At 32.8% G+C, this 13,231-nt stretch overlaps 1 protein-coding gene across 2 annotated transcripts in view; it reads left to right on the forward strand.

Moving 5' to 3' along the window:
• Window positions 1-1,127: 1,127 nt before the first annotated feature.
• The window catches only part of si:ch211-141e20.2 (poliovirus receptor), a 60,090-nt gene continuing 47,986 nt past the window's right edge, over window positions 1,128-13,231 (forward strand). For both annotated transcript variants that reach the window (XM_056464842.1, XM_056464843.1), the window contains exon 1: window positions 1,128-1,419. In XM_056464842.1, coding sequence (XP_056320817.1) covers window positions 1,317-1,419 — 103 coding nt within the window. In that variant the 5' untranslated portion in view covers window positions 1,128-1,316. The remainder of the gene's footprint in view (window positions 1,420-13,231) is intronic.

Here is a 13,231-nt window from a genome sequence, read left to right on the forward strand (position 1 = left end):
CAACTTTTCGATGACATTCTAATTTATTGAGATGTTTTATTTGTATATAGACTGATGTTCACTGAAAATGACCCATAAAATTCATTGAAATATGTTAGGCTACCCCATATGCTGACTGATTATAATATTTGATAAAGGTTATGTGTCAGTCCATCATCTTCCTCTTTTATAAAGCAATATTGACCATTCTCACTTATTCTTATACAGTTGATCTGAATTTTAGGTCACTGAATCTAATGAGTAAAAACAGATAGTTCACCCCAAAATGAAAACTCTTGTCATTATTCCAAAACAATGCTTTTGACCCTGTTGTAAGACATAAAAAAATGCACCCTTAAAGAAAAAGAAAAATGACTGCACTAAGACAAAGAGAAATAGGAATTCTGTAGGCAAATATTTTATCTGTCAGCGTCAACGACCTTTATAAAGATTTCAAAATCAGATCATATGGAGGAGCGTCATGAGTCATTTTATTAATATTAAACATTATTTTCAGTTAATTTCAGATTCAGTGACTACAGCATTTGTAAATAAATATCTGGTCAATATACTTTAGATGCATAAGATATGAGATGAGTTATTTTATTAAACATAATCAAACAAATGGCATTTCAATAGCTGAATTTCAGATTCCAGACACAGTTTTGATAAAATATATATTAATCTAAAATCTGGTCAAAATGTTATGCAAATAGAAAGAAGATTGCCTGACTTTCTTAACGTTAAACATTGTAATCTGGCATATGCAGTAGACTATTTAGATGGCTATGAATGTTACCTCAGATTCTGTGAAGCCGATCTACAGTGTCATGTCAGTAGTTTGAATCTGGAATGCATAAACTATTTCATAACGAAACCTACAAACTACGAGTCTATCAGGAGACAGCAACAGCGACAGAATATTTTTATTTTATTTCTTCTTTACAAGAATTTGGATGGTCAACATATCAGGACTGCATTAAAGTTCTTCCATGAACCTGTTTTCTGAATCCCAGGATTTAAAACATCCTTTTACAGCACCGCTCGACGCTGATCGCTTGATTTAAGTGTCTTCGCGTTCACGGTCGCGTGCATGAGCGACAAGCACGTTCCCGAGTGAAATTTTTACTGAACAGCGCCATCTGGTCACAGTTTTCGACGGGTCACAGATTTCGGCACAGCACACGGAGGTCGGAATTTGCGAATATAAAACCAACTTTACCTCTATTATGTATTGTCCCCCCACTGTTAAGTGAAATTTAAGCCCATGGTCAGAAGAAAGGTTTTGAGCTAAAACGGGCTGCCATCTGGAGTTCCATCTCCGCCTGCTACGAAGGATGCTCGTTTTCATTCTGCAGTCACATGAAAACTACGTTTCTCTCTTTTGGACAGGAAAATTTGTTATTTTCCTGTTATTGTGCATTTGCGTCAGAATATCAGGTGAGTACATGCGTTATCTTTGTCGTATGTCAGACATTTGTTATCCACAGTTTAGCGGTACGGAAACATTTAGTTTGTTTCTGTGTTTCAAAAATAGGTTGTAGGTCTTTCTTTGGAGACCCACCCCTTACTAACAAAGGTTCAGCATTTTTCCCCATCGATCTTTGTCAGTCACGTGCGTTTGTTGTGTGTAACGGTGTTCCGGAGAATAGAACTTTTTCACAGCGGAATTGAATACCGGAAGCGCCCTCCGAAGCACTGCGGTCACGCCATCTGCGGTTCCGAGAGAGACGGTCACGCTATCTGTGCTTTAAATTGTAGTGCGCGTCTACTCTGTGTTTTGCGGTAGATTAAAGACGCGTGTGTTTAATGCGCTGCAGTTTTATAATCTTGTTTCACTTTTATTCGCGTAAATGAATTCAAATGAGGGATAATCAGAAATCGTCACTTTTGTTCATATTTGGGTATATAATAATCATGAATTTGAATGTAGGCTATGCTATTATTCCTTTGTTTTGCTGTAATTGTGTTTTATTTGCGAGTTTAAAACAAAATTAATAGTATTAAAGTCATTACCTGGCTGTCATGACTATTCACATTCCTTTTCATATTTACAACTTACTATTTAGGTGTTTACTGTGCAATTATGACTGTTTTATTGGTTTATTTGTGGGGTTTTTTTGTTAATATTTTCCCCTTTTTCATGTGGAATGTTGCTAAATTAATGAAAAAAAAGTTTTTTTTTTGTTTTTTTTTTGTACGAATGTTCATTTTCCCTACTTCAATCACATTTAAATAATAACATACCAAAATCATGTGAAATACTGACTTTTTACCGAAGAGTCATATTAGAAAAATCATAAAAAAATAAAATCAAATTGTTTTCTGCCAACTCCACCAGATTATTATTCTGCATGTCCTGATGTACTACTGTACCCACTTTTCATATCATATTACTGTTGCATATTTTAATAATAGCGTGCTAAAATCATGGAAAATACAGTGTTTTTTACTGTACGGTCATATTAGAAAATTCATAAACAAATAAAATCAAATTGTTTTCTGCCAACGCTATAAGCACGCTAAAATCAAAACAATTTGATTTTATTTTTTAATGAATTTTCTAATATGACCGTACAGTAAAAAAACACTGTATTTTCCATGATTTTAGCACTCATTATTAAAATATGCAACAGTAATATGATATGAAAAGTGGGTACAGTGGTACATCAGGACTTGTAGAATAATAATCTGGTGGAGTTGGCAGAAAACAATTTGATTTTATTTTTTTATGAATTTTCTAATATGACTCTTCAGTAAAAACACTGTATTTTCCATGATTTTAGCACGCTATTATTAAAATATGCAACAGTAATATGATATGAAAAGTGGGTACAGTGGTACATCAGGACATGTAGAATAATAATCTGGTGGAGTTGGCAGAAAACAATTTGATTTTATTTGTTTATGAATTTTCTAATATGACCGTACAGTAAAAAACACTGTATTTTCCATGATTTTAGCACGCTATTATTAAAATATGCAACAGTAATATGATATGAAAAGTGGGTACAGTGGTACATCAGAACATGTAGAATAATAATCTGGTGGAGTTGGCAGAAAACAATTTGATTTTATTTTTTTATAAATTTTCTAATATGACTCTTCAGTAAAAACACTGTATTTTCCATGATTTTAGCACGCTATTATTAAAATATGCAACAGTAATATGATATGAAAAGTGGGTACAGTGGTACATCAGGACTTGTAGAATAATAATCTGGTGGAGTTGGCAGAAAACAATTTGATTTTATTTGTTTATGAATTTTCTAATATGACCGTACAGTAAAAAACACGGTATTTTCCATGATTTTAGCACGCTATTATTAAAATATGCAACAGTAATATGATATGAAAAGTGGGTACAGTAGTACATCAGGACTTGTAGAATAATAATCTGGTGGAGTTGGCAGAAAACAATTTGATTTTATTTTTTTATAAATTTTCTAATATGACTCTTCAGTAAAAACACTGTATTTTCCATGATTTTAGCACGCTATTATTAAAATATGCAACAGTAATATGATATGAAAAGTGGGTACAGTAGTACATCAGGACTTGTAGAAAAATAATCTGGTGGAGTTGGCAGAAAACAATTTGATTTTATTTTTTTATGAATTTTCTAATATGACTCTTCGGTAAAAAACACTGTATTTTCCATGATTTTAGCACTTATTATTAAAATATGCAACAGTAATATGATATGAAAAGTGGGTACAGTGGTACATCAGGACTTGTAGAATAATAATCTGGTGTAGTTGGCAGAAAACAATTTGATTTTATTTGTTTATGAATTTTCTAATATGACCGTACAGTAAAAAACACTGTATTTTCCATGATTTTAGCACGCTATTATTAAAATATGCAACAGTAATATGATATGAAAAGTGGGTACAGTGGTACATCAGGACTTGTAGAAGAATAATATGGTGTAGTTGGCAGAAAACAATTTGATTTTATTTTTTTATGAATTTTCTAATATGACTCTTCGGTAAAAAACACTGTATTTTCCATGATTTTAGCACTCATTATTGAAATATGCAACAGTAATATGATATGAAAAGTGGGTACAGTGGTACATCAGGACTTGTAGAATAATAATCTGGTGGAGTTGGCAGAAAACAATTTGATTTTATTTGTTTATGAATTTTCTAATATGACCGTACAGTAAAAAACACTGTATTTTCCATGATTTTAGCACGCTATTATTAAAATATGCAACAGTAAAATGATATGAAAAGTGGGTACAGTGGTACATCAGGACATGTAGAATAATAATCTGGTGGAGTTGGCAGAAAACAATTTGATTTAATTTTTTTATGAATTTTCTAATATGACTCTTCAGTAAAAACACTGTATTTTCCATGATTTTATCACGCTATTATTAAAATATGCAACAGTAATATGATATGAAAAGTGGGTACAGTGGTACATCAGGACTTGTAGAATAATAATCTGGTGGAGTTGGCAGAAAACAATTTGATTTTATTTGTTTATGAATTTTCTAATATGACCGTACAGTAAAAAACACTGTATTTTCCATGATTTTAGCACGCTATTATTAAAATATGCAACAGTAATATGATATGAAAAGTGGGTACAGTGGTACATCAGGACTTGTAGAATAATAATCTGGTGGAGTTGGCAGAAAACAATTTGATTTTATTTTTTTATTAATTTTCTAATATGACCGTACAGTAAAAAACACTGTATTTTTTATGATTTTAGCACGCTATTAATAAAATATGCAACAGTAATATGATATAAAAAGTGGGTACAGTGGTACATCAGGACTTGCAGAATAATAATCTGGTGGAGTTGGCAGAAAACAATTTGATTTTATTTTTTTATGATTTTTCTAATATGACTCTTCGGTAAAAAGTCAGTATTTCACATGATTTTGGTATGTTATTATTTAAATGTGATTGAAGTAGGGAAAATGAACATTCGTACAAAAAAAAAAAAAAAAAAAAACTTTTTTTTCATTAATTTAGCAACATTCCACATGAAAAAGGGGAAAATATTAACAAAAAACCCCTACAAATAAACCAATAAAAATAAATCATAATTGCACAGTAAACACCTAAATAGTAAGTTGTGAATATGAAAAGGAATGTGAATAGTCATGACAGCCAGGTAATGACTTTAATACTATTAATTTTGTTTAACTCGCAAATAAAACACAATTACAGCAAAACAAAGGAATAATAGCATAGCCTACATTCAAATTCATGATTATTATATACCCAAATATGAACAAAAGTGACGATTTCTGATTATCCCTCATTTGAATTCATTTACGCGAATAAAAGTGAAACAAGATTATAAAACTGCAGCGCATTAAACACACGCGTCTTTAATCTACCGCAAAACACAGAGTAGACGCGCACTACAATTTAAAGCACAGATAGCGTGACCGTCTCTCTCGGAACCGCAGATGGCGTGACCGCAGTGATACGGGGGAGTTGCTATCGGTCAATGCGAAACAAGGAGCCCCATAAAGACAGGTTGCTTAATGCTCGTAAGGTTTACTCAAGTCTGGAAACATAATTTAGCTCCAACACGCCGGATAATATAAAGATGTTTGTTGTTGTGTTTGAATACGATTCTATTAAAGCACTTCAGTTTTCCACTAATTACTCAATTTTAAAGCAAATATCTTCAAAACAGTCCGTCTGTAGCGTATAGAGTGTGTTTCTGAATCTTCAGGGTAAAGTTAGTTCCTGTTCCAGTTCATTTTGTTCATCTGCTTTGAATGTTTTTATTATTTATTTAAAGAACAGCAAATAACATTTTACAACACAAAAAAAATATATGCCAGGGGGTAATTATAAATAACATACAAATATACAAAATGTACATATGGAATAATTAAATAAATACATTATAGAGTTCACAGTTTTTTTAAAGTGGGTAGGCTTCCTTGTTTAAGGAGTCTCTGATGTTGGTAATATACAAGCATAGTTTAGTGATCAATACCTTAAAATTTGGTTGCTTATTAGTAAATTAGACACGCCAAAAAGTACATTTTCCGACAATGATGAAAGAGGTTTTGAACACTGAAAATTGTTAATAATCTTTTGGACCTCTGCCTTTTGACTGAGTATGTGCAATACCAAAATAAGTGTAAAACTGTCTCCTCGTATTCATTACAGAAATACAGTTTACATCAATTCAACTTTTACATTTTTGTAAATAATGTTTTGCTGGATAAAATCTGTGGAGAAGTTTATAGGATATTTCTTTAATTTTGTTTCTAACCTGATATTTATGTGGTAACAGCCACACTTTTTTTTCAGCAAATCAAGTCACCCTTTAATAAAGACATCCAATAAAACTTTATATAAGGAACAGTAGTGATTTCTTTTTGGGAAAGAGTTGGAAAAGCTCTATTATTACTCTTAGTGTTTACTGTAAAACAAGTTTTGCCAACATAAGATTTAGTAAAATCAAAAGACGATGGTCTTGATTAATACCACCAAATAACATATGGGTCTCTGAAGGTATTGAACCAATAACAGTTGAAAACTTGCAGGGTTATTGAGATACTGTGATGAGAAAGCAATTCATTGTAAGAAAAGAATACCATCTTTATTATAAAACTGATTAACCAAATTAATTTTATTGTAAAAAAATAGCATTTGTATTTGTTGTCTATTATTCCAATGTGGGGGAAAATTATGCTTATATATTAATGACCTTGATAGGAGCACTTGTGTGTGGAAGGCAGATAACTTAACTGGAATTTTGTCTATATTATAATTTCACATCAAAATAAAACTAAGACCATAAATATTTGATAAAACATAATGATCTCTGCTTTGAAGTGCATACTGCACATGAGCGTACTCTGGCAGGACATTCATTCCGGACATTCATTCCGTCTAATTAATTTTACCCATGGTTTCCTCTGTCCTTTGTCTTTTTGCGGAAATTGAGGTAAGGATGTTGTTTTTTTTTTAAGCTGGAGCAGCCGGGTACGCTGCAATAACAGCGACGAGACGACTCTGCCATTCTATCATACTCTGTTCCATTGGAACCGGATGTTGTTAAACGCCGTTTCGCTTACCGGAACCAGGAAGTGTGAAAAAGGCCTATTACGAGTTTAAACATCACTCTTTAGGCTAATACTACTACTTAGAATATGCTAAAAAAGGGGTTTACATTTATTTACTTTTACAGGTATAAAACTTTCCAATATATATTAATGTAAAACCCAAAACAAGGTGTTTTGATTAAACAATGATTAAGATTATTTTCTATAATGAAAGCATAAAAAAAAAAACACTTTAATCCAAATACATTGAGCAAAAAGACATTCCTAAAATAAGTGAGCTACACTTTAAGTTGAAGTTTCCCAGAAAGAGCAAGGTTCATCAATGTCACTTTTAAAACTTGAGCATAAACGGTTTGACAGGAAAAAAAAAAAGTATAATAATATAAATAATTTTATAATTATTTAATAAAATAGTTCTTTAACTTTAATCTGTTAAGAAACCTTTAGGGTGGCATGATGAATGATAATTATTTTAGTCTGTAAGACTTACTTGAAATAATATTTAGGTTATTTACTAAAATATATAATTTAAATTGTTCATGAAGCTAAATGTAGTAAATCGTATGTATAAACAAGTCAAAAATAAACCTGTTTATTTAACAAATTATTAAACAAAACATGATTACTGCAGTAAAATATTTGTAATCTTTTAATAAGCTTGATAAATAAAAGATAGAAAGGGTAAATATTTGTAGTCTTTTAATAAGCATAATGTGTAGAATACAGAGAGGGTATGAAAAGTTTATTGTTTGTTTTGAAATTTGTAAAACGGAATTTGTCCAATAACAAACCCAAAACACACATGGTTGTTGTCATGTGGTTAATCCAGCCAATCATGAAATATCAGTGTCGTCATCGCAGCTCCAGCAATCGCTCTTCAAAGGCCATGAAACCCCCCTCTTTCAGGTCAAGTCCAGTGTTGCCAACTAGATCCAATGACTAGTAGCTAAATGATGCCACATGACGTCACACTAATTTGCATATCAGTGACGTCATCACGTAGTATATTGGTGCGTTCGACTTCATGCTGCACAGATCGATCGAAATCTGTCTTAAAGCGGTGCATGCTGGTTAGAAATGTCCGGATTGACGCTGCGCCGACGCCACGTGACTGTCACATGTGGGATCAAAGTACCGCGACAGTGCTCCGAAATCAGATGACTGATATAGCCTATGCAGCATCTGAAGAGCAACTGCTAGAATTGCGATGATGACACCAATATTACATGATTGGCCGAGTTCACTGCATGACAACAACCATGTGTGTTTCAGGTTTATTATTGGACAACTTCTGATTCAAAAGTTTCTAAACAAACAATTAACTTTTGATGCATTTTACCATGCGTACGTACAGGGACACTGTATGGCGGAAAACAAAATTTGCATCAAGGAGGCGTTAATCAAACAGGATGTGGATGCTAGAGCCAAGTTATGGCCTTTAGTCGAGAAGGCTCGTGAGGAAGGCAAAAAGGTTTCGTGGAATGGCCCCTATGCTTTTGTTGCTGGAAAAAAGCTTTAACTTATTCCCTAAAATCTTCACGGAGCATATGTAGCTGAACGTAACTTTTGAGTTATCTAAGCAATCTCCAATTAAAGAATAACTAACGTTACATCCAAGACTTTTCTTTTTCACTATTGACTGTTATGACTAAATTTAATATGTAATTTGTTCCTACATAAGTAATTACTACTGGCTAAGGTTCATGTTAGCTTTATCCTCCTCTTTGCCGTTACTCGTTTACAGCGATAAGTTCAAGAAGTGTGCATTGTTAATTTTGTTCTATTTGCATTCAACTTTATTATATTTTTTTATCTGTTTCTACTCACTTAAAACAGTTGGGTTAAATAATAACCAAACAGGTAACCCATAGATGGGTCAATTTGGCACCAACCTTCTGTTGGGTTATTTTAACCCAATCCCATTGGGTTGATAAGGTTAACCCAACAAATTGGGTTATAAAAATAACTAATTTGTCGGGTTATTTTGCCAAAAAGTGGCCTAACCACTAAATAATAATAAATTATTATTATTATTATTATGATTATGATTAAAGTAGAAGTCATCTTTATATGTAAATAAAAAATACACCGGTTTTATTACATTGGCAAAGCTTTATTTACATCCCATGAATTTAGTGCCACTCCTCCCACAATAACAAACGACTGAGAGCAGTTTAGTTCATCCCCAAGCAGCAGGACAAGAGGGTTCTGTCTCTGTTGCTCCTCCTCTTCTAAGTACTGAACGAAATACAAGTATACACACATAAATTAAATAATGTCCAACATTTATTGTCATAAATAATGCACCTAGAAGTCACAAATCAACAAATTCTTGTTTTGTCTCCTGGTATGAGGGCCGAACCATCTTGCTGCACAATCTTTATAGCAGTGAAGAAATGATAGCTGGCTGAGCTGTTAAAGCACCATCTCCAAAGTGGGATCTCCAAGGCTGTCTTTATATCAAACAGAAAAAAACACAATAATTAAACTCAAAACAAGCCCCTTATATCAAAGGTGAAATGCTACAAAACGGGATTAAAACAGAGCTGTTATGCAGGATTGTCTCACCAGATGAAATGTCTACTTGAACTGGTAGATCCAAGGCTCTCTTCTTTTTTTGCAATACGAGAGGATCCGCAGTGATGGATCTCCCCAAACTTAGAGATGAATACACCCAAACATCAGTGACACCCATACACTACGGCCAATTTAGTTTATTAAATTTACCTATACTGCATGCGTTTGGACTGTGAGGGACATGCAAACTTCACACAGCTATGCCAACTGACCCAGCTCCAGGACATGATGGATTCGCCTCTGCGGCTGAATGAGTGTATGGGTGTTTCACCGATTTTTGGATGTGTTCGTCATTTACTCACCAAGTTGTTGATTTATTATTTTTTTCTGCTGACCACAAATGATAACTTAAAGGACAAAGCAAATCAAAAACTTGATCGTCCCCACTGACTTCAACAGGAAAAAAATGCTATGGAATTTCACACCAAGAATGGTTTAGTTACCTACTCCTCCATGTACCAAATGATGTTCGCTCCAACCTTAAAACAGAAATGTTAAATTTGCACATGTATGCCAGACCAAATAACAACAAAAATCATGTACTTACACAGTTTAGCAATGGAGAAAAGATAACTGGAAGTGGTCATCTCCAGGGGTACCTTAAACAGATAGTGAGAAAAAAAAGGATGAAAACGTGCACTTTTAGCTGCAGGATTAGTGTTTTATGTGAGTTGTTAAGGTGCATCTCATTTGCAAAGTTGGTGGGCAAATGAGGTCCATTTTGCATGGTCAATTGTGCACTGATGGTTATCAGTGTGCTCAATGCTCATGCTCAGAAACTTGCAAAAGAGTCAAACCCTTGATCACAGATTTCTACTGAAATAACCGGAATCTGTCAGTAAATTGTTATAATGCAATAATTAATATAAATAGGTTAATGTCTGTAATATCTCAATTTATTTGGTCAAATGTTCCAGGAGTGGAGTTCTAAAATTTCTGAACTGTGCTTAGACTCTATATCAGTCATCTGTACTTACCTGTGGCCTCATGCCTGATACGGAGTCTAATACTAAATTCACACTCAAATAAGGCACAGAAACACTTTTGAAAGAGGCATTTGTCTTTACACACTACCGGTGCTGTTCAGAGGAGTATAAATGCATTTACAGAAGAATTACAAATGTATAATTTGATTTTAAGACATATGGTGATGTAAAGACACCTTTACAGTATATGATACTGCTTAAGTGTGTGTATCTGTGCATTTTTACATCATGTACTGTACATATTACAAAATACAGAGCTGTTGTTTTCTCACCTTTCTCAACAAGATTATCAAGGAGGATTAAAGCTCGCTCTGTCTAGCGCAACCTACAATGAACAAACAAACAAAAAATAAAATAAACCACAAATTAACATGAGCTGACAGACAACATTTATCAGTTGAGTGGTCACAGCATCACTAAAATCTGACCTGAATTGAAAACTGGGCAAGGACAATGTATGTTTAAGGGCATTGTATTATTGTTTATCAGCATATATTACTACTATTATTATACAAAGCTAGCAGATGTTACAATTCATATATATATATATATATATATATATATATATATATATATATATATATATATATATATATATATATATATATATATATAATTTTTTAAGCTTATATTTAATTGTTGTATGACATATATAACCGATTAAACATTTATAAACGATCTAACATTATCAGGGTTGTGGTTTCATCCCTGTAGGTTAGTATGAGATGTAGGGAAAATGCAATTTTCAGGGCCTTCAATATAGGACACACAAACAGTAATAACAACATTTAACTTTTAATAGTTAATAATCAAGTACCTTGAAATGGATAATGAATCCTCTTCTGATAAAAGTCGATGTAGCAAGCTTCTGCTCTGCTCGTCCAGGATAACTTTCTCACGTTGCGATCCTTTCTGCACCCTCTAGCGGCGAATAATAACCAATAATAATATAATGCTCGGATTCCGTACTTCTTGGGAAAACTAGCAACTTCCTGAACAAAATGTAGCACATATATGTGTCTATATTAGTATTTAGTTGTTAAAATATAGTTTCCTAGCGAAAGGACAGTGTTTTTTAAGACAACACAACATACCTTCAACAAGACTGGACGCGACTCCGGTTTGATGTCTGCTGGGTCCTAAAGGCGAGAATGACAGTGGAATATCCCAAATACGTGTATCATTTCCTCCAAAACAACTTTTGAGATGAACACGGAGGTAGAGAAAGCGTTTTTATCCGCATGTAGATCGGCTATGAAGCGCGCACGCTTGTATTATCAATAATTAAGTCCAGGTAAAACAGATATAAAAACACGACACGGAGAGGCAATTTGATTTAAAAAAAAATAACAATATTACTGCATTAGAGCTTGCATAAACTTTATAACGCAAGAGCAACATCACGTACGCATATTAATACAGCGGTTCTGTGTCAGTTCAATCAGTTGACTGTTAAAATTCAAATATTGTATCCCAACTGGTTGAGTTATTAAATAAATAACCCAATAAAAGGTTTAAAATAACCCAACAAAGCACCAAATATTTTTTAACTCAACCATTGGGTTAAATAAATAACCCAACGTTTTTTAGAGTGTAGTTAAATGAAATGTGCATTATTCTAGTTAATAATGAAATTGAAAAACTTCGAGTTTAACTCTTTGAGTATTATCTCGTTAAATACCTGTGGTTTGAGAGATCTTACAAAAAGAAAAGCTTTATTTTTATATTGTAGGAAAATGAATGCTAATACTTCTACAAGAAACCCATTCTTGTGAGAATGATGAACATTTTTGGAAATCACAGTGGGGTGATAAGGCCTATTTTAGTCACGGGCCTAATCATTCAGCGGGTGTTATCACTCTCATCAATAAATTTAAAGGAGATATTGTTGAATCTCTGGTCTCTATAGAGGGTAGATGGGTTATTTTTGTCACTAAACTTGATAATGCAGTCTTTATAATAGTTAATATATATGGCCACAATTTAACTTCTGTCAACAAAGCTCTTATTTCATTATTACAGATAAAAATTGAAGCTTTAAAGAATAAATATCAACAGGCCTTTGTTATATTTGCTGGAGACTTAAATGAGGTTTTAGACAATTCATCTGACCAATATCCCGCAAAAATGAGTCACAGTAATGACATTTTTACTTTGTGTGATTATCTTCAAAAAACAGATACTTGGTGACATTTTCATCTTGATGTGAAGAAATATACTTGGAGTAATAATCTGCAAATTTATTAATCTAGAATAGATTTTTTCCTTGTTTCTCAACAGTTGTTACAATTTGTATTTGATGTAAGTCACCAGTATGCTCCATTTTCTGATCACTTAGTAATTAGACTAGTTCTGCAAATGAATCAAAAGGAGAATACCTTACATGGTTACTGGAAATTGAATAATAATTTGTTAAACGATAACATTTTTAATAATCAGATTAAATATTTAGCTAATAAAATATTCTCAAAAAGTGTGAGTAAGTCACATGTTGCTAGTTGGGATTATTTTAAATTTAAAGCTAGAGCTCTAGCTATATATCGATCTAAAGCCTTAAGAGTGGTTAAGGCCAGTAAAGAAGCTAATTTATTAAATAACATAAATGCCTTGATTAGAAAAGAGAATCTCGAAA

This window comes from Danio aesculapii, chromosome 9 (assembly GCF_903798145.1).
Source record: "Danio aesculapii chromosome 9, fDanAes4.1, whole genome shotgun sequence".
In the NCBI taxonomy this organism is placed as follows: Eukaryota; Metazoa; Chordata; class Actinopteri; order Cypriniformes; family Danionidae; genus Danio; species Danio aesculapii.